The 23,699-nt window shown below is 26.2% G+C and overlaps 2 protein-coding genes and 1 pseudogene across 3 annotated transcripts; all 3 read left to right on the forward strand.

Moving 5' to 3' along the window:
- The first annotated feature begins 2,663 nt into the window (after positions 1 to 2,663).
- Positions 2,664 to 5,646, forward strand: LOC132926683 (uncharacterized). 2 transcript variants are annotated; one of them, XM_060991081.1, is made up of 6 exons: positions 2,664 to 2,944; positions 4,269 to 4,408; positions 4,469 to 4,575; positions 4,912 to 5,040; positions 5,115 to 5,347; positions 5,534 to 5,646. In XM_060991081.1, the coding sequence occupies exons 2-6, from the start codon at positions 4,312 to 4,314 to the stop codon at positions 5,628 to 5,630; spliced, it is 663 nt and encodes a 220-aa protein (XP_060847064.1). In that variant the 5' UTR covers positions 2,664 to 2,944; positions 4,269 to 4,311; the 3' UTR covers positions 5,631 to 5,646. The 2 variants fall into 2 exon arrangements, with proteins under 2 accessions (XP_060847064.1, XP_060847065.1); XM_060991082.1 differs by lacking the exon at positions 2,664 to 2,944 and adding an exon at positions 3,644 to 4,189.
- Positions 5,647 to 11,775: 6,129 nt separating this feature from the next.
- Positions 11,776 to 14,938, forward strand: LOC132925571 (uncharacterized). The gene is made up of 7 exons (XM_060989961.1): positions 11,776 to 11,909; positions 12,048 to 12,351; positions 12,413 to 12,594; positions 12,654 to 12,790; positions 12,964 to 13,190; positions 13,715 to 14,241; positions 14,893 to 14,938. Exons 1-7 carry the CDS (start codon positions 11,776 to 11,778, stop codon positions 14,936 to 14,938), a joined length of 1,557 nt encoding a protein of 518 aa, XP_060845944.1.
- A 3,554-nt stretch (positions 14,939 to 18,492) lies between these two features.
- LOC132925572 (pre-mRNA-processing factor 39-like) lies at positions 18,493 to 22,770 on the forward strand (annotated as a pseudogene).
- Positions 22,771 to 23,699: the final 929 nt, after the last annotated feature.

Genomic DNA, 23,699 nt, shown 5'->3' on the forward strand with positions numbered 1-23,699 from the left:
TTTAAGTTCAAACGAATAATGTTTGTAAATCAAAATAAAATATTAAATAATTAACGGTTAAATAAGTAATTTCGTCCAAATTTGAACTAAAAATGTCTTTAAAAAATAATTGTCTATACATTTTTTTCAATATAAATTACTAATGAAGAATCTTATAACTTATAAGTTATAAGTATTATATTTTCAAATCGTAATCATAAGTAAGTACAATAAGACATTTTTTATATAAATGTCAATTAAAAAAAGTGTTCGTTCAGCCAACAAGCTTGAAAATAGAATAGAAGGTTTTTCATAATTAGTACTTATCATAACAATTTAAAAATATTAAATGTATATAGATAAGGATGATTTTCTTTTTAAAGACTATTTGAAGTGAAATGCGATAAAGAGCTATAATGTCATCAAGAGCTTGAAAAAATTTCGCTTGAAATTTTGAATCCGTTTATAAATATAAGACATACAAAAATAAATTTTATAATTAAGAGGACGCCATACCCGCATATGTTGTCTCTGTCTTACTAATGTACATCATAACAAAATTTCGTTCAGCAGAATACATTTTGTGATATTAGCTTTAATATTGGATTAAATTTACCTATTATCAAATTTAAAGGTAAGAATATTATCTAGACAATGATTTATACTTGTAATGATATTATTTTAAAGTGAGTTACAGCTATGTAAAATATTGCAACTTTAAAATGTTCATAACTCACTTTAAAATAATAATATCAATAAAATCATGTCATTATCTAGATAATATTCTTACTTTTAAATTTAATAATAGGTAAAATTACTCTAATATTAAAGCTAACATCACAAAATGTATGATGCCAACGTAGTATTTGTTATCTCTCTCTAACCTACGCGCAATATAGCAAATTATATACGTTTACGCAGTCCGAGTAGAACTTGCTCAATTTTGATTCTAGAGTAAATATACCTATTATAAAATTAAAAGATGACAATATTATGAAGAGCAAGACGCCGAGTTTTTCCATGATCCTCAATATAATGTTCATTATAATTGTTTAGCAAAAATTTCAAAATTTTTAAATAATCTTATAATTTTTCAAAATTTTAATTTTATAATATAAATCTCATCGTCATTCGTCTAGCCTTCCAAAATATTGTTTTATTTTAATTTCACCATCAAATGTATTAATGCCTACAGATAACTATGTACAAAATATTGATTATTACTTTTATATCTTTAATATATTTTATAACGTATAAGAATGATACAATAAGCACCTTTGTAAACAATATTTTACAATTTATAATATAATATTATTTTAATTAATGTATAGTAACTTCAATAGTTATATCTTTGTAAAATAACTTAATTACTTTTTAAAAGTGACTTACCTTAATACTGTCAATAATAGTTGGAAATTTGGAACGACGAAGAAACAAAATCAGTCGAAATCGTGTTTCAAGAAGTTTTGGTGTGGAAGAAATACAAAGAAAAGATGGCGTACTTAAACGGCGAAGGACTATATAGTCTAGAATATAGGATGCTAATAACGTGTTTGGTTTGGTTGTGTATGGCGTTTCGTGTCGAGACTTCGAGAGGGAGAGCTATAGCAGTGACAATAGTGTACGAGAGAGAGCGAGCTATGAACTATATTGGTCCAGTGCGTCCGCAGTGGCAGATTCCCGGTTTGGGCGCCAAAAATAATGTAAGCCATGACCTAACAGTGACGCCAAGGAGAATATTGTCCAGTGGCGCCAAATAAAATTTTAAATGAACCGGTCAACAGCCACCCCGTTTAAATTTTACCATCTACCCCATCCCAATATTAGTGATATTAATATATTATAGTGATTTATAGGATAAATTCATTCATTATTCGTATACCGGTATACCACATCTACCATTTAAAAATTTGCTCTGGTCATGACTAGACTTCAACCCCCCAAGTTCGACGCCATTGGGTCTATTATATTAACATAGGCCATAACAGGTCTCGGACTAATTCATTCTCTGAAATAACCTTCTAAACGATTAAATCGGAGTAGATCAAAATGTAAAAATCTCATTTCCCCCTACCTAAAATGTATTTGTTTTTAAATTTAAATATTAATACATACGCGACATACGCGTTTTATTGTTTGATTCAAATATTTTAGTAAAATTTATTGTATTATTAAAAAATTACTCTTACAAGTTGTTTTAAGGTTTTCATAATAGAATATGTAATATATATAATTTAATTTTTCAAAAATCTGGCACTAAGGATTTTTAAAACCTATTATTTACCTATCTTTAATATCAACATTTTAGAAAAATATTATTCGTAGGAACTTGAAATTTTTAACATAATAACATAAATCATGATAATTATACTCATAAAATATACGAACTGGTGATCAATATTTAACTGAAGACTGCAATGATGAAATTTTACTTATTGAACAAGGGTATATGAGACTGATATTAATATAAAAATGTGTAGCCGTATGGTTTATATCAATGAATTACTAATGGATTCATGATTGGTGTATTTTTTTTTACATTTATTTTACTTATATATATAATTATTGATATAATCATCAGAATTATTGATAATGTAACTGTGATAAATGTGATTTAAAAGGTTTATTTTATCTGTTTGTGATACGATTTCACCCAAAACTGATGCGACGTTGCCAGATGTAGTTAAAAAAAAAATTACAACACTGTAATTTTGTTCGATTCTACCTGTACTTATATAATACCAATGGTTGACAACGAATGAATACAACGAAAATCTTCACCCACCATGCACTGACCACCGCACAGCCACAGCCCGCGCCACACGATCAATTGTACAAGTTACAAGGACATCCTCAGACGCCAGACATACCCGCCACCGCTCATTGTCATCAGTCATCATTGCCCTGGTCACAGCCGTCCCGAATACCTGTATACAGTTTTCGACAGCCGCCGCCGCCATTGCTGGTAAGTAAATATTGAATTTTACGTATCAATATCGAAAACTATGCTATAATTTATAATATAATCATTATTTAAATCATTAATTTGCCTAATGCAAATTAAAAATTGGTTTGTGCATCTAACTATTTCGAATTGTCATTTTCGCTAATGAAGTTTTCAAATAAACGTAGAACCTAAATGTAGGGACACGCTACCGTCAACGTACGGAAACGATTTCTCGTGTACGACTGCATTCAAACGCAATAATATAACAAGAACAGTGCTCAAATAGGAAAAAAAATTGAGGATGGACGCTGGTTTTAGTTCAGAATAGACCGTTCCATAGCAGATAAATAGTTAAGTAACCCGTTGTGGACTTCGCCACCCACACCCCCTGCACATATAGTAAAGTTTTTTAGAGCTAGTATTTTTTTCGCTTAATTAAATGAAGGGGGACGCTGAAATCTATGAATAAATGAATGCGCGTCTGCCTGCGTCCCTCCGGCGTTATCTGCTGCCGTTCAGCAGATGATACAGCGAAACGTAAATACGTGACACTTATCTTCGGCTTCGGCTACAGTTGCCAGCAACTATTGTTCGATCCTTTTGTCCAAAACTGATTACCGCCGGTCTTGGACAGGGGTATGATAAGTGACCGCGCTCGGTCACCCGTGAAGTTGGCACTACTGACGTGTCCGTCGCCCTGGTCCGGGCAACGACGCATACACCGCCGCCAACAGTCGTTCAGTCGTTGTCGTTGTTTACGTTCGTTCTGTTCCGTTCGCCGTTGCGTATAATTCACGTGCTCTCGTGTCAACGGCCATTTTGTTGTAAAGAAGTGTGCTCACACCACGAGATTGTTCTTTTTGCTATTGCTTTCAGCATATTATATATCCGATCCTATTAACCATTCATTAACATTCAATGTTTTCAAAAAATATTATATTATACTTCAATAACAAATTAAAAATACCATACTATTCATACTATTTTCTATTTCACTAGACTTAACAACACAGAAAACATAATGTTATCAGACTTAAATTTGCAATTTTAACACTAAATACTTATATACCTATATATATGAATCAATAGTATTGAATTATAATAATTACTGATTTAATATAATTAGTAAAAACAAAAATAAATTTTAAATAACTACCTACCTATACTTACACAGTTACTTGTTTAAACAAGTATACTATGTATAAATTGGTAGGCACTTACTTTAGCATTTAGGTACCTACTGATTAGTCATAATTAAAAAATGTTTGTATTCATATTTATATTAATATACATTTTTAATGACAATAATAATGGTAATATTAATGGTTATATTTTGTTTTAGTTTTATTAACAATTTAACAATTATTGAAGAGGATATATTGAAAATGGACAACAATCCCAATTCAGACACCCATTTGAAGAATACACTAGATAATTTATCAACAGAAATTGGCAAATTATCATTAGATGGAGCTCAACCAAGTATAGTGTTATAAAAAAAAATATATATGTTAATATTAATTTTTTCAAATTCTATTTTAGGTATAAACCAATTTTTAGGCGATACTAAAATGAAGAGCTCTGATAAAATAAAATTACCAACGCCGTTGCGTTCAATGCTTAAACTTTCTTTCGCGGAAAAAATTGAGGTTTTTATGATATACCTAATATTATTATTATTAATATTTTTTATATGTTATTATGTAAATAATAATTAAAATATAAGTTAATTAATATTATATATTTTTCTCTTATTATTTAAAGCTAATTTAAATTATAAAATTGCAGCATTGAAATGTATAACTATTACATTTTTTAATATTATAATTGAATGATCAATTCATTTGTTTTATAGCTTATGATAATGTCAAATATCATAAAGACATCATTAATATCATAGGTTCTAAATTTAAATTTAATAACATAATTTAATTGATTTTATATAAATTCTAATCATGTATTTTCTAATATATTTTTATTAACAGCCTTTTGATTACATTGACAAACATCTATATTATTTAAACCGTAATATATACCAGTCATTTTTAAAATGGAGAGTGAAAGTTTCTCCAAAGACCTCAAGCGAGTTGGTACTTCATTTACTAGCCTTTCAGGTAAATTTTTAGTAAATGATTGCTGATTTAAAATTTATAAATGGCTATGTTACTATTATAATTTCTTTCCCCAGACATTTGTCAATTACCATGGTAGATTCTTGGTTGGTTGCAAACAATGGTGTGCTGTTGTGGACTATGTTTTTACGGCATGGAAACATGTTAACGCTATACCAATAGACACTAGTGTTATGCATGTAGATGCACGCAAAGATAGTTTTTCTTTATTGTTAAGATATTGTATGATAGCACTTATTAAACTGAAAAACACACTTAACAAAGAGATAAAAGAAGATTGTTTAAAACAGTAAGTTTTATGTTTTGAACTTAGATTTAAAAATAAAAATAAAAATATTTTAACTTGTTGTTACAATTATTTTAGATGACAAAGTAAATAATAAAATAAATTATATTATTAAATAATTATATTTGTTGTATGTATTTTCTATCAATATTTTAACTAAAGTTAAAATTAAATTTTTTTCTATTTTAGTTTGAAATTACTATGTGACACCAGCCAAGATGACATTGTGAAGAATACACAAGATTTGTTTTTCAAATATATTTATAGCACTGATTTTTTGGAATAAATATATTATTGCAATACTTTGTAAATTATTATTTACTTGATTTTAGTTTTTATATATTATAATACTATTTTGATAATGATTGATTGATTTGAATTCTAAAGTAAATTTAAATTTATATTTTATTTTTGTTATTTAAATTTCAACAATTTAAATTTAAAACAATGTTTCCAGTTAAGTGTTTTTGTAATAATAGGTAAAATAATGTTTTTTTTTTTGCTTAAGCAAATATTATTTCTTTTTTTATAATTTATCTCATAGACAACAGATCATATAAAATGTTTGATCAAAAATAATTACATTCTATTTGGTAATATATAATAAAATATGGCTCTTATTTAAGAAATAAAATTCTTTGCCTGGGCAAATCAGAACTCCTCATGTGAATACCTATATAATACAGGAGATGTTAAAGTTAGATATATGAATATTGAAGTTGTAGGTTCAAAATATCCTTACTTGTTAAAGGATCCAAGTATCACATGGATGACTGACATAGAAATTCTCCCACAAATAACTAATCCCGATGTATTTAACTATTTGGTTTTAACTAAAAGCTCTTATACTTTAAATCAATTTAAAGCATTTAAAAGTTTAGAAGCTTATAATTTCTTTATAAGCAGATAGATATATAATGCTAAATGGCTTGATTTTACTAATTATGTACTTGTAGTTGTTGAATTAAGATAGCCTAATGTGTCATGGGTACCATGCATATAACTAAGTTGTCTTAATAATTTTCAAAATCTAAGTCAGCCTTTAAATATTGACTAATTTTAAACATTATTCTAACTAATTTCCAAATGTTGGCGTCAACTAGTTAAAAGTTGTTTTAATTCTACTTAATAATTTAAAAAGTTGTAGAAATTATTGTAAAAACTTTTATTTAATAGAAAAATAATGCAATTATTTAAAATCATGTACCTACCTAGTACCTAGTAGACTCGTAGCATTCTGTTTAACAATATCTTCGGTTATTATATTAAAAAATTAATGTTAACTTGGCCACCTTTGCTAACTTTAATTTAATTGCAAATCATATTATGAACATAGTTTTGTGTATAAAATATAAGAATAAAAATAAAATATCTGGTTTACTGAATAAAATAATTAATGTATCGTTACTCATGACTTAAGATAATTTGCAGCTACTTGGTAAAACATTGATTTAAAATTATTAAGTTTTTAATTTTTCTAATTAACAACAGGTGGCTCATTCTCAACGGTTTAACAATTTTAAGCTTTTGTCTTGACTTGAAGAGTTATGGGGATATTCGGGCTTCGCATTGTACCTATATAACAGGATTGGGTGTATGATGTTCACATATTTTAATGCAATCCTATTTTACTTAGAGTATGTCTGTTTAAAAAAAATCATAGTCATATAAGTCAATAACATATATGTTTCATCATATTGGGTAGCTCCATCAAACAAAAATAATGTTGAAATCCAAAAAATCAATAATATTAATTTCAATCGTCCAAAAAACAGAATTCAGAATGTAGACAACCTCAAAAATAAAAAAAGATTTTATTGCAAACTTACCAAAAACACTTGATAATAATAAGATTTTTCCATTTTTCATAGTTTTTTATTCAAATTAGAAATAGTAAATATCAATGCAGTTATTTTAAAGATTGTTCCATCACGTAACTTAAATTTTAAAATAAATTTATTATTATTACCGTTTATTGTTACTTAAAAGTTAAACGTTATACAAATTTTGCGTTTATCGTTATTTAGAATTAAAACGTTATCAAAAATAATGATTTAATGCGGGTAGATAATGACCGGAATACGGAATACAATTTAATCAATTATTAGATTGTTTGCTAAGGCTAAGACAAAATTAAATCGCATGATATAAATATTTCTACGTAACCACCGACTAATCTTAGTCCGAGTACGAAACCAATATAACTTTTAATTAAACGGATTTTAAATTATTTCGTTTTGCGTTATGTTTTTTTAATGATATATAAGTATATTACATATTTTGTTACCTAATTATTATGTTTTGTTTTGTGGTATTTAACTTCTTTTGATTATCGCTTTCCATTTTAATTACATTTACAAATGACAATCGTTTTTTTGTCAAATATAACGTTATTATAACATTTAAAACGTTGAAAGTCATTATTCTAAATTTTTCATTAATCGGAACAGTCTAGTTAAATTTTAATTAAGTTAATGATAAGGGATATTTATTAAATAAAACATCAGCATCAAACTGATCGATTAAAAATTCATGTAATACAAGCAAAAAAACAATATACACGATAACTAATTCGAAAAATATTTCTCTGATTTAATCAAAATAAATAACCTATTGTTCTTCTCCCACTAACCCAAGTAGTGTCATATGGGGGGGGGGGGGCAGACGAGGGCAATTGCCCCACCTTTGTTTTTTTATGGGCTGGTCAAATTTTTGATACGATAGGGACATAGGGCCGCTGGAATAGTGGCTCTGCTTATAGCGGGCCAATCGCCTAAAACCCATAATCGTAGAACACTACATTTAGAACTTTTCAGGTCGGACTCAAAATATTAAAACCAAGGATAGACCGGGCTTTATTTTTGATAAAACTTTTCGAGCCGAGCCGAGCCGGGCTTAAACCAATTTTGAATCGGGCTTTTTAAGGATATTTTACATCTCACCTGGGCATTTTTTGGTTTTTTATTTGTTGTATGACAAATAATTATTATTTAAAATTAAAATTATAAGTTTTAACGTTGTTTGACGTTGGGATAATCACAAATAACGAATATTATGACATTTTTGTACACAAGCAACTATTACTCATAAACATTTTTATTATACATAAATTATAGTTAAATATAATGTTCTAGAGCTAAAAATAAATTTCAGACCAAACTGAATTTTTTAGAATTATTTTCGGACCGGGCATGGGCTTTTTCTCCAAAAATATTTTGGACTGGACCGGACCGAGCTTTTTTTATCAAACAATGTTTTGAACCGGATCGGACCGGGCTTATAAAAAAATATCCATGGACCTGAACGAGCTTAGGATGATTTTCGGGCCAGGCTTGGGCTTTTTTTTTACAATATTTCTTGGACCGGGCAGGTCTATAGTAGGTACCTAATAATGCCATGGCATTCGTTATACGATGATAATTCGGTGATCGGGTTAAGTTGCGGATCCAGAGGTCACCCAAGGGGGAGGGTGAATTTTCAAAAATGAAATTACTTTTTTTTTTCTATTTAGCCTATATTGGAATTTGTAGGCTAATTATTTACATTATTTCTTAATTTACAAACTTAATATAATAAACAATAAATAAATAAAATTTATTTTTACTATTTAATAATTTACAAAATGTTAAACAATATACTATTATTAATACAATCAATACATTTATCTACAAAATCAAATCCTTACATGTTTTTTTCTCCTTGGAACATCTATCAATAATATCTTCCACATTTAATTGTTTGTCCCTATGGACGTGTTAAAGCGCTAAGCTAATTAAGCGTTCTTCCTACATTCGAGACCTAAACCAGGTTTTTAATCGAATACATTTAAAGTAGGTATCAAGGGAGCAAGTATATTATAACTATTTATAAATTAGAAACTTTACATAAATATAAATAATATTATATAAGTAAGTAAAAATCATACTATTACATATATTGTAAAACATATTTTATTTTATTTTAAAATTATTAATAAAATAAATAAGCTAAACTACAAAGAGTAGAGAAGCTACTCTCTAGCCAATACTTACAGGTAAAGTATAAATTATTAAAAACAATTGTTTTACAGTTGGATAAATATCAACAGAGCATTAATTTAAAACTAGCATTATATTACGTTAGTTTATATACCTTTGGTTTTTGATATCATACGTCATAATTATATACCCATCAGTAGCTTTTCCTATAAAATTATTAATACTTAATCCAAGTTCAGACATTATATTAATTGCAGTTGACCCAAGCATTTCACCAGTTATTTTTGGTTCAATAGTAACTTCATCTTCAATTTCTTCAACAGTCCCTACTCTACTATTTATAAATACTAATGTCAATTAATAAACGCAATACATTTTTCATATACTTTTTCATTATAAATGTAATGAATAATTAAACTCATTTGAGACATTTTTGAAGTATCTGTCGTCTCGTCAAATATTATACTATACAATTTAGCCTATTCTATTTCTTTTAAGATATGAAATGTTATTTTTGTTTCACAAACTTCAATTAATTCATTTTGAATAGTATAGATCATATATGTTACTTAAAAACTTAACAATTTTAAGCGATTTTCTAATTTAGTATGACCTGCTTGTATTTTGAATCTTGGCATCACTCTATAATTGCCTTCATTCACAATGGACTTTGTTAATTTTCATAATAATATTGCAATCACCTCTGTGTCCCCTAAGTGCAATATTTTGCTTTTCTAAAAATATATTTGTTTCTACTATACGTTTAAGACACTCGATTTTATTTTATTTGTTTCATTCTTTTTGAATTTAAAATATTTACTAAATAAGTTTTTTGACAATCAATAGCAAACTGTATACCGTTTTTGTAGTACCAATTTTTGTTATATTTTTCTAAATAACCATCTTTACTAATTGATTTTGAAAAATTCTTTAATAGTTCAGTAATAAGGATTTTCAGTTGCTTAGTATTTTTTCTACCATTCTTTGTTGACACCAAAAATAATACACAGTACAATTTACAAAATTATCCAGATTTTAGAATTGAGTACTCAAGCCAAGAATATTTTTGAAAGTGATTTGATCTTAAAAAATATTTTTTAAAAAAAAAGATATTTTTTTTATTTGCCGTGTTTAAAATGTAGTGAAAATGGATAAGTAAAGTATTTAAGAACATTATAACGTTTGAGAATGAAATATTTTGTGAAATCACTTATTTCATCATTTTTGTCAATAAAATTAGGTACCAATGTCAAATTTTTCTATAAAAGTGAACAAAATAAATTGTTAAAAATAAATACAAGTAGGTACTAAGTACTTAAACATTCGAAAACATTGTTTTTTCAGCACTACGCTGATTATAATAATAATTATTTTTTTTTTTTTTTATTTTATTAAGAATAATTACAAGCTATACATAATTTTGTACAATAAATAATTTTGTTGAGTGAAATAGCGGTGAAAACAACAGAGTGGGAAGGTACTCAGTAGTACCACCCGACAGGTCACAAATAATTATTAAAAATAAATTATTATAACATTTATAACCTATGTATTTAGTACATTTGTATAATCTGTATATTGTACAGATATGATAAATGCAATGCCCACCTATTTATAATTGTAAAATATTGTTATAAACTGATTAACATTATTCTATGATTATTTTTAAAGTCTACAATAAAAATCGGTGGTTAATTTAGTTGCTGCACCAAAAATTAAATACATTCTTTTCACTATAATAATAATTGTCTATTAATTTCGTATTATCATCGAATGACGGTACTAGGTACTACGGTAGTTATTAAAAATTAACACATTAGGTGCGGCGTACACATTTTATAATTTAACATTTTTTAATTTACTATAATTTATATTTATAATGTCATCTCGACCAACTCAGCAACAAATGCAAGAGTTAGTTGAATTGTTGAAAGGTGATCCTCAACTGGTAGCTGGTAAATTTACACCAACATTTACCCAAAAGGTTGCACAAAAAAGGTGGGAAGCTATTCCCGAAACACTGAATGCCTTACCCGGCACTTCCAAATGTTGGAGTAAATGGCGTAAAGTATGTTTATTTTAGGTGCAATTTAAGTAGTGGTTAATAAAATAATAACTAGATAATATAAATTAAGTACTTATCGGATTATAATATTATAAGAGTATTCTTGATCAGTAATATTCTCGACGAAATAATAAAGATGCGCTGAAACTAGCAAGTTAATCAAATATAATTTAAAAAATTTAATTATCTGGCTTACAATTGTATTAAATAAACAAAATATAATATAGCCATGAATAGTGCCTATCAACTAATATATATATATATATATATATACATATATATATACATTGTATATAATTTATATCCCAAAATAACTGTTATATTAATATATATTTTTATTTAGTAAATATTTAACTTATTTATATAAACCACTACATTTTGAATCAATTATGTATTCAAATTTCATCAAAAAAGAAAACACCAGTGAAATAATTCAAGCTAATTTATTGAAGTATACATTTCTTGCCAAACGACAAGAATTACATAAAAATGTAGTGCCCATGAAATACCGTAACAACAATAAGTAAAAATATATTTATACTATGGTTAAAATGTATGCATTACAGAACAATGTTCTGTAACAATGACTATAGTTATTACTGTTATTAGTTATAATGACTAAACTTTAGTATCACCTAAACTAGATTCTTTTTGTACATAGACTAGCAACTTTACTATTAGAAAATGAACAGACTAACCTTTTGACGAACTTAAACATTGCATTAACTAAGTCTAAAATGAAACAAGATAAAAAAAACCGAAAAGCTATTAATAAACTATTTACTAAAAAAACACAAGCATCCCAAAGTCTTCGAATGTATAATGAATACATAGAACTTTTGAACGAAGAAGTTAATCTTAAAAAAATTAAAAATGCAAAAAAATATGAAAGTTCAAAAAAACATAAATCGAAAATTTACAATGTACCGAAAATTAATTGTAACCTGAACAATGTATTATTTAGAGTAAGTGAAAACAAAACTAATCGAAACAAATCAATCAACATAATAAAATTTATTGATTTAGCATACCCATATATACAACAGTAAAGTCAAAGAACAAAAAGAGTTAAAGCATACATTAAATGGATTACTTCAACAACTGGGAAAAAAAAAAGAAAAATATGATTCGATAATGTATCAACTAAATAAAGCAGCTAAACTTTTAAAACGTATTGGTGAAAATGCAATAAAATCTAACAAGGATAGGTTTGTATTAACCAAATATATTTTAATGTGAGGATGTATGTTTTTATAATTTAATTTAGAGAGCAAGCGCATAGCAATTTAGTAGCATTTCAAGAAGCCAGTAGGATGGCAAAAAAACAACAAGAAATGAGAATGTATTTGACAGAATATAAATTTAAAAACGACCTCGAAAGTTCCGAATTTCTTCAAAGAAAACGTAAGCGCTTTAAAATTATTGAAATTCAAACTTAAATATTGCTGTCTAGTGTCTACGGTTAATTATTGTATACATACTATATAATTTTTAACTACAATAAAATATAAATATTTTACATTTAATTAATAAGTTATTGATTCTATCATTAAATTATTTTTAATTAATTTGTTTAGATGGCGTACGTCATAATAGCCATATTATTTACAATAGTAAAAAAGAAATTGAGCAACACAAAATACAAAATATTAACGATAACGATAACGAAGAACTCATAACATTAATGAAACATTTGGTTCACATGAGTGGAGATACTGATTTAAAAATGATTGTACAAAATGTAATAAGAATCAATTCTAATAAAGACAGTTTATTTCGTTATTTAATGTTTCTAGAACAACAAGTAAGCAAAATTGTTATATAATTGTGATTTCGTGAATTTTATGTAATTAAGTGTCATTGAAATACTCGTTATGATATATTTCTATTATCTTGGTATAATTAGCAATAGTGAATCAATTGTATTAAACCTACAAGATAAATTAAAGAATAGTTTGAATATTTTTTTTTTTAATTGTGAAAATGGAAACAATATTTTTTATCATAAAATTATTATCTATTTTTGAACACATGACTGGGGGGGTCCTGGGGTCCGGACTTAACCTATGTGATATGAATACCGATTTTTATACATTTTGAATTTATAATTACCTACTTGAATGAAAATTTACCTAAAAAAGCGAAAAATAACTATTTTTAATGAAGTTAAATAATTAAAAACTTATTACTTGTAATATGAATACAATTTATGAAAGTATTTCTTTAGATTATTTTTAATACATGTTATATTTATGCTTATAATATGAAATATAATTAATAAATTAATGATTGTATTGATTAATTTAGTTGATTGTTTTTAATAAACAGTGTTTAGAATTGGAGAGTTCTATAAGGCGTGATCAAAATATTGCTATTGATAGGAAAATATTAAATGATGATAGAATTAGCAATAACGAATGCATAGTAAAACAATATTTTGAAACAATCCAAACAAATGATCGAATTTTAACATCAGCACAAGAATTTACGGATTACATGAAAACAATGTACGAAGAGTTATGCGATAAGATCTACACGTATATATGTCGACCTTTAAAAATTAAAATAAATGAGCCATTAAACGAAGAAAACATTTTGGAATACATGACAGAAATAGAAAATAAATCATTTGAACTTTTATATAAAATAAACTGCATTGAAAACAGCTGTATAACGGGACAAACCGAAGATCCGATGACATCCGATGGAGAATCAACACAAAATCTAATTATTAAAGATTTTAATGGCATAGAAGTAAAAATGCATCAAATTCTCCAAATGGAAGAAATTCATTCAACACATGATTTGGCTGATAATGGTCTTAATAATTCACAGACGTTAAATACATGCCAAGAGTAACTATTTACTAAACTGGACTTGTCTAGTGGTCTACTGGCCCAAAGGACAGCGGGCCGCATTTCTTGTTTGGGTCTTTTCCTGTGCCTGGTAGTCTTAACAAATATCTAGAATATATTTTATTAGTCTTATACATATTTATATATAATACTATTTACATTTTAATTCACCTCTGTGGTGACAACTGATAAGCTTAGAAGGAAAATGGAACTATATAATTAATTAGATTAGGTCATTGGACCTCCTTTCATTTATTTTTGATCAGGGTTAATGCCGATGAAGGCTGGCATTATATCAAGCCATCGGGGATAATAGACTAGACCCTACTTAGTCCATCCTTATTAATATATTAAAAAAATTCCAATGCTTTTATACAATAATATAATATTTATATTTATTACTTACTATATTATAATAATACCTTTGACGAATCTTATGAATTTTAATTATAACGAATATGTTAGTGACAAAAATAAGATATTATCATTTATCATATGCACGAACTAAGAGGAATTCATTATCTACTTATTACTATCTATTTGTCAGGTATTCTAGTAATTGAATTCAATTGTTAAGACTAACCGAAGCCTCAGATAAAGATACCCAACAAATGTGTTAAATAAAACATTAACAATAAAATATTTATTTAGGAAGCAAGCTGGGGTCGTACGAATGAAGTCAATGCTCAACATATAGAGATAAATAAGTGACAGAATACAAGAAAAATTGAAAAACAAACAAAATTGTCAAAATTTAAATCCTACAGAAATATAAATTACTTAGATTTTTTTATATCGACATACATAATATTATTACTGAATAATATTATAAAGCTTTAACTAAAATTATAGATTTAGCTAAATTTTAATCAGACTGTATGTGCTAATATAACGAAGGGTGAATAGAAAATCATTAGGTATTGAACAAATGGTACCTACCTATTGGTCTATTGATTAGTAAAATCAATTATACAGTACCTAGCTAAGTATAAATTACAAGTACATTAATATTTAATATATTTAAAAACAATATATTTATGTATTATAATATCATTGATTATAATTATTAATAACATATAATCAATGATAATATATAACAATATATATTTAAATAGTTTTTGTTTTTTAAGAAAATATGTCAAATGTTATAAACATATTAAAATATCAATGTGTCCAAATTAACGATAAAAAAATAATGTTTTAAATACCTATTGTGATGTATAAGCAATACGTTAAAAGTGCATACACTTATTGATCATAACATTCATAACACTTAACAGCGACAATCCTGGTAAAGTGGTAAGGTAAATATAGTTTATAATGTCGTCGTTTATACGTTTATGTATGTCTAACTACTCATTTATATTTATTATCAAATTGTAGGCATGCTATAAAAAATTTTTTTGTTTTAATATTTATTAGTTATTCTGACATGTGATGTTAATTAACCACCATGCCTCCATGCCTACAATATGTATTGTTTTGATAAATATTGTCAAATATGTGTGTCAACAGTTGACGAACACTGCAGTTTTGCAAACATCAAACACCCGAGGTCCCGAGCAGTTTATCATCCAATTTGGTCATTTGCCCTTTGCTGGCTCAGCAAATAATGTTCCTAACAACCGAGGGGGTCGGTGCAGGGAAGGGTTGCGTGGAGATTTCACTAATATTTAGGCGGTGGGTGACGTCGAGCTACACCGTTTCCGGGCCCGCGCATGCGTTTATACTTGAATCTGTGACGACGACAGCGATAGTCCTGCAGCCTGTAACACCGGCTACGCCATATTCTGTTGGCCGTGGTGGGTAGCGATCGTCGTTGCTGTTGTTGTCGAACTGTTGAAGTCTATCTCGAACATATACATAGTTTCGTGATCATTTGTGGTAAGTCGCATTGTTAACACATGCTATGTTTATCGGATCCGTTATTAGTTAAACAACGACAATACAACTATTAATATGATAGAAAAAATGCTATTTCTATTATTTAAATAAAATTATACAGGTAATCGTCGTCTACAATATATTATTATCACTTTTTTTGTTGCATATGCTGTGCATAGAACCACAATACCGTATATACTTCATATCTTTATTATTTCACTTTAATTTTACATCTAGGGCATCATCAGTTGTGTTCTTAGGAAGTTATAATTGATTGGAATGAAAAAAAGCATGATGGTGTAGACACATTGTGTTACATCTGTACATTCTCAAATAAATTGAATATAAACTATAAAGTATAAAATAAAATAAAATATAAATAGAATTTTTAATTAAAAAAATACTTAATTTGATAAATTATATATATTAACAATTATAGTATTATAGTATTATATTATTATTATAGTGACTGGGTTAAGGGGATTGAAACATATTGTTTGTAAAGGATCAGTAACGAATTTACAATAGGTGATCCGTGGTAAATATAATAAATCAACCCCCCCCCTTCAAGCCTTTTTAAAATGATGAGCGATGAGATGTATTTGTTGGTTTTTTAATGAAGCTTTAATAAAATGTATTTCATAAAATGAATTTTTCTGAAATTTATAAAAAAAAAATTGCGTTTAAGTTTTAATTTTAAAAAAATTTATCAAAAACAAGAAAAATTATAAATAGTTTTATAATTAAAAATCCATATAACTTTTAACCTAACAATACATTACAATTTAAATTAAATAATATTTTTTTTTCATAACATAATTTTCTTGATGGCATTCTTTGAAAAATGGTCAACAAAATTAATTTTACTGTAAACAATAAACAGCAGGGATAAACAAACAATCTATCTTAAGTGTACATAATAATATTATGGTCCATTGATCCATATTAATTGATCTCGTGAAAAATGTAAGATAACATAAAAGGGTTAACACCCCTTATTCTTAGAAAGAATACACCATAGTAAGAAGTTGTGTTTATGTAATAATAAATAAGATTTTCTGTGTACGATACATGGAAGATACTATGGTAGTGTATATGTACAGTAAATTATTATTATAATAATATATAAAGATTAAAGATACAGCCTTAAGAGGAAATACTTATTTTCGGGTGCACATCATGCACATATCAACAATTTGTTGTCGGGTGTAATCACGTATTAATTATTACTATTATATAATTTAATTTACTTCTAAATTGATACATTTACATTTTTAACTTTTAAATAATTAGGTACTTTTATTTTTCTATCACAGCTTGTATTTGTTTTTTAAATTAACAGTCTTTTAAAATAAATGAAATAGGTTATCTTATCAATATATGCATTAATTTAAATAGCCTTTTAAAAAATACAAACAATGAAGGAATTGAAGAAAACAAACAACTGGTAACCATGTATTTTATTCAGAATAGGTTTCTAATTCTTTTAGTATCTTCTAATTAATTTCGGAGAACTTATTTCCATAATAATGTATTTTTACTAGAAGAACAACTAATCTAGTTTCACAGTTCATCTGTAAAATGTTTTTGATTTTTTGATTGATTGAATGATAGCAATGATAATAATAATAATAATAATACCTTCTTTGTGGTACAAAGTTAACCAGAAATTAGATAATTTTAATGTTTTTTTTACAGAAGTTGTTATAGCTATAAAAAATTGCACTTAAAACCATATATATTCTTAATAATATACTTCATAATGCTTTTAATATTTCTGATAAAATAAAATACAAATTACCTGCAATTTAAAAATGAAGATGATGAACACAAAAAATTTTTCTCAACTTTTTTTTGTGTATTTGTAATAAGAACAAAATTGTATCATTTATATATTCAATACATATTTTGTAAAATTTAAAACTACTTTTTATTTGATACAATATTACCACGCATGGTGCAAAGTATCCTCAAAATACGGTATGGAAGCCTTCTATATATTATCTGTAATTCGTATTATGTTGACTTTATAATAATCATGTATAACTAATGTCTACTGTTTATTTTATATAATATAAATGTTTTAGATTTATGTTATAAAAATATAGTTGAAATATTTCATAAAAATAAAATGCAAATGTTTTAATGCGTGAAATTGTTTTGATATTATGTTATTGGAAATATCTATAAAAAATACTCGTATTTCTAAACCAATCATTTTGAAAGATACATATATAATGTGCCCAATTGATGTTTACGTTCATTTGAATCTATAGTATCATATTTATTCATTTTAGTTCCTATCTATAAACTTAATAATAAATAAATTAATATAAATTCATTGTTTTCAGATTTTTTTTTTAAATCATGCCTGATCAAAAAGAATCCATTAATCTACAAAAAAAAATTAACACTACTCTTAATGAAGAGTCTAGGAAAAGTAATAATACCTATTTCAATTATTTTTATTTTTATTAATATTAAAAGGTAAAATATTTGATAAAGTTGCTGCTGAATTTAAATCGGAAGACAAAACAAGTATTGAAAGTAAATTTAAGCATAATGAAGAAATGTTAGTAAACAATCAAGAGTCTGGTAAGAGTAAAATACTTCATTAAAGTATGTTTTTATTGATATTAATGATGAATGATGATACATAAAATGTTAAATATAGTTGGTGATACTAAACAAAAACTCGAAAACCAAGTATTTTCAGATAAAGCATCTAAGGAAGATGACGATATATATAATAAAGAATCTGGAAAAAGTAAGAGTACCTATACAATATGTAAATTAATTGAAAAACCTGTAGTTGTATTTTAAAATGTTATGTAGATATGCTAGTGTAGTTTTTATCAATGTAATTTTTGACTAATACAATGGTCTAAATCTAAAATAAGAAACCACTCAGAATTTTTTAAAAAAAATAAAAAAAATAGACATTTTGTAGATTATATATTAGATTTTATTTGTAATATGGCTAAAACAACAATTTTGAATAAATAAAAAATACTTCTATTTTAAAAATATGCATATTATTATGCGCATTATGCTCGGGTGGCTAGAGATTGGTTGAACAATCATTTCCCAGAAATGCCAATGCAGTCTCCAGATTTGATCTCAAAGATTTTTTTTTATTGTACTACTTAAAAAATATAGTATAGGTATATACAGGAATTTCGTGAATCTATAATTAAAAATGTGTAAAATATTTTCAGTGATACATTAATTTTGGTACTACGTTCATAGGATTTTAAAATTATTAATTTGTGCATACAGTTAATGGTGGACATTTTGAACAATTTAAAAAAAAAAATCTTACGCATAATTTCAACGAGTTGTGTGTTCTTTATAAACTATTAAATTAGCAAATTAGTTATCACAGTGTAAAAACCATACAATTTTACAATAATATTATGCTGTATTTTTCGAAATAGAAGATTTCAAAATTATTTTTTTTCTCTATATTACAAATAAATAACTACAAAATTGCTTTTTTTATTTTAGACCATTATAAAAGGGAATTAGTCATATATTACGTTGAAAAACACTGCACTACAATATCAGCATTATATTTCAAATTACAGTTACTGACTTTCCCATTAATTTATACATTCTATATAATTTAAGTTTGTGTCAATTTAAGTTATAGCAGGTAAATGTTAAATATGTGTGATACTGAACAAAAACCTGAAGACCAAGTTTTTTTCAAAACAATGAGCTTTTCTAGATACAATTATCTGTTTATACTTTATATTCCTTCACAAAATAAATGGAATTTTATAGATAGTCTTATTTTCAATCAAATCAAAAAAAAAATGTGATAATAGTTATAATTTACATATTAATACAATCTGCAGTAATGCACTAAAATGTTAGTTTTTATTAAAATAATAGCAGTTGAATTTTATTTTTTTCATCAAAGTTGTTTATATTGATCCCTAGTATGTTCTATTCTAGAATATTTTATCACAACTATTTAGGATGCACGTTGAAAATAAGAAATTGTTATACTGCAATTTACATTAAACTCTAGTCCCTTAGTTCTTCAGTTATTTTGGTATTTAATCCCTGGTTGATTGCATAAAGCAGAGCAATATGTGTTCCCTAAGCAACTTAATCATTGGTTCTATTAACTCTTTGGTCTTAGTCTCTGTAATAAATATTTAACTCTCATCATGCTCTACTCATTATATTACCTTTTACTAGTTTTACCACAACCCTAAATCAGCATAAAATAAACGTGTAACAGTCCCTTACCAGAATTATTATTACTTGAAAATATAGTTTCTTAGTATTCTGTATAATTATTTTTCAAAGTAATATTTACATCAGTAGTACACAAATAATTATTATAGGTAATTTATACACATTTATACTATATTTATAAGTATATTATCACTTTTATGTTATCCCGTGTTTTATTAAAATGTTTTTTTGATTTAGTTGATGATGAACTAATACCTGAAGACAAAATATGCATTGTCAATACTAGGTCTATTGAGTCAATAGACCTAGGACAAAGGATGGACCATCGCTTTCTCTTCAAATTAACAACCAAGAATCTGGTTAATGTAAATATTTACTTAACTTTATTGAATTTGTTTTATTGATAATATTCATAAATAAAATATTTAATTTAGGCAGTGCCAATCTCTCTCTTAAAGATGAAGAGCGGGTTAATAATAAAGAACCTGTTGAAAGTAAGAACACCCTAGCTAAATAAGTTTTTATTTATATTATTAAAAAATACAATTTTTGATTTAGGAAATAGTAAGAATTTACTGGAAGATGAAAAATGTATTAACAATAAATCTGATTCAGAAGATGGACTACCGCCAACTACTATTGTTGAGAAACATGAATATGAAATGTTGCCATGTAGCCTAAAAACATTGTCAAAGACTGTAGTAGACAATAGAAAGCGTTACCAAAATCAAAACGAGGCTTTAGATAAAAATGAACCGCGTTCTTTGAAGAAAATTAAAATTGAAAAAACTTGTGAATATCAATTTCAACAGATATGGAAACATCTTGAACGAGACCCTTCAAATTTCAAGGAATTGATACATTTATTAAATATAATTGATTACCAAAATATTGAAGTTAACTCAAGAATGGCTTACTCTAAATTTTTAGAACTATATCTACTTTGTTACGGTTACTGGAAGAAATATGCTAATTTTGAAAAAAGAAATAATAATATACATGGGTTTAAAAAAGTATTAGAAAATAGCTTAAGTTCCATACCTATAAGTGTTGATTTGTGAACTTATTACATGTCATATCTGAGATTGAAACATAGAAATGAAGAGGACCTTATTCGTAAAGAGTTTGAAAGAAGTTTAAAAATGTGTGGACTTGATTATCGTTCTGATAAGTTATGGCATGATTACATATCATTGTTGATGATTCTATACCACCCGGCGAAGATAGTTTACAGATAACTGAATATACTGAAAATAGTATAATGTCCATATTAAGGATTGATATTATTGAATCATGGTACAATATTCACAAGCAAACTGCCAAAGAATTTGAAAGTCGGAAAACATTTGAGGAAAATATACAAAGAACTCACTTTCATGTAAGGGAGTTAGAGTCTGATCAGATAAAAAATTAGGAAAACTATATTAAGTTTGAAAATAAAGCTGGAAACCATGAACGCATTATTTTTCTGTATGAAAGATGCTTGATATCGTGTGTTTTAAATGAAGGATTATGGTTAAATTATTTGGAATATTTATCTTTTGTAAATTTAGACGTTAATGCTTTATTAGTAGATGTATTCAAAAGATCATTATTCCACCATCCAAAGTCATTCTTGCTAAATTTAAAATATTTTGATTTTTCCGAGAACAAAGGTTGGATAGAAAAAGCTATTGAAATTATAACAAAATTAGGGATCATTTATCCAAATTCAAAAGATGTTACTACTAGAATAATGAATTTAGCTAGAAGAAAGGACCATGGGACCTTAAATATTTTATTTAAGCATCATTTAAATTTTTCTCAAACAAAGTCTTTTTCCAGTTACGTTGCGGTGAAATATGCACGTTTTGTTTGGAAACACGAGCGACAGTTAAATCTCGCGCCTGATATTTTAAATGATACCATACGAAAAAACAACATTAGTGTGAACGACAATCTTGAGATTTATATAACGTTAGTTGAATTGAAAATGGAATTAAATTTAAAAAATCATTTATCAGTTTTACAAACAATTGATGATATAATATTGCAATGTAAATTATACAAAGAAAAACTTGTATTTTCAAAAAAAAAAAATGGAATACATCGAAGATTATATTCAAGATTATGAAGTATGACGTTTAGCTAAAATTGAATACAAGAATTTTTAAAATGTGTGTTTTAAAGAAAAAAAACAGTAATTGAATAATACAATAATACATGATAGAAATCATGGAATATCAGCAAATTCACACCTTTAATTTTTTAATTTATTAAGCACTCGTTTATATTTCTAGCAAGTAAACTCATTTACAAATAAACATTTGTAATATGTTGTACTTCGTTTAAAAATGTTTTTAATGAAACATTTTATAATTTACTAATTATATATGTGTTACAGTCAGAGTGAATAATTCGGGCATTCTACGGGCCCTTATATTCAGGCATAGCTGAATCTATTTTTTTTTTTTTATTTGTTTATGTTGTCCGCACATTGTATACAGTGCTCCATTTTCCGTAGGCAATGCAAATTTTCTAATTATAATCTATATATAGGTAGAATTTTTCTAGATATGTATTTGTTTAACGATACCAGTTATCAATTACGTTCTCTAACATTGGTATCCAAGTAATGGCTGTATTACAGTATAGCGATAATGTGTTTGATTTCAAAATTTGTAATAATAAAGTGAAAATGATAACTTACATGCATATTGCATACTTATTGTAACATAAAAACTTGATCAGAGGGTATGTCGATGATAACCTAAGTCAAAAATATAATATAGAATTTTAGATCAGATTACCCTTATTAAAATACATTAAATTTTAACAACACAGATTTTTAACACAGTTGTTTGGCCAAATTTAAAATACAGGTCTAAAATAATATCCAATCATAATAACTATTTTATTTTCTATAAAGAATGACAACTCTATACAAAAAAAAAAAAAAAAAATATGTATCTATTTTATCAGCTAATAAATCTTTATAGAACTCTTCTTAAAAATGCAAAATTTAAAAAAATAGCTTTGAGGAGTTCACTTTTGGATATAATAAAATTATTTATGTACAAAATTTCATTATCAGAAGTTTAATAAACTTAATTATGGATTGCTTATACGTACACTAACATTGCGTTTTATTAATATAGATTATTTTAGTTTATAAAATTCAATAGTTTAATTAAAATTACAATATACATTACTTTTCTAACATTCATATTTTACAAAAATAAGTTATTGTAAATTATTATCTTAAAATAATAACTTTTATAAATAGTATCTTTTTTATCACAATTTCCTACTGTATTTTTGGTAACTTTATACAATACCTGGATAAAATGGATAATTTTACACATTATTCATTGAAATTGAATATT

This window comes from Rhopalosiphum padi, chromosome 3, assembly GCF_020882245.1.
Source record: "Rhopalosiphum padi isolate XX-2018 chromosome 3, ASM2088224v1, whole genome shotgun sequence".
Taxonomy (NCBI): Eukaryota; Metazoa; Arthropoda; class Insecta; order Hemiptera; family Aphididae; genus Rhopalosiphum; species Rhopalosiphum padi.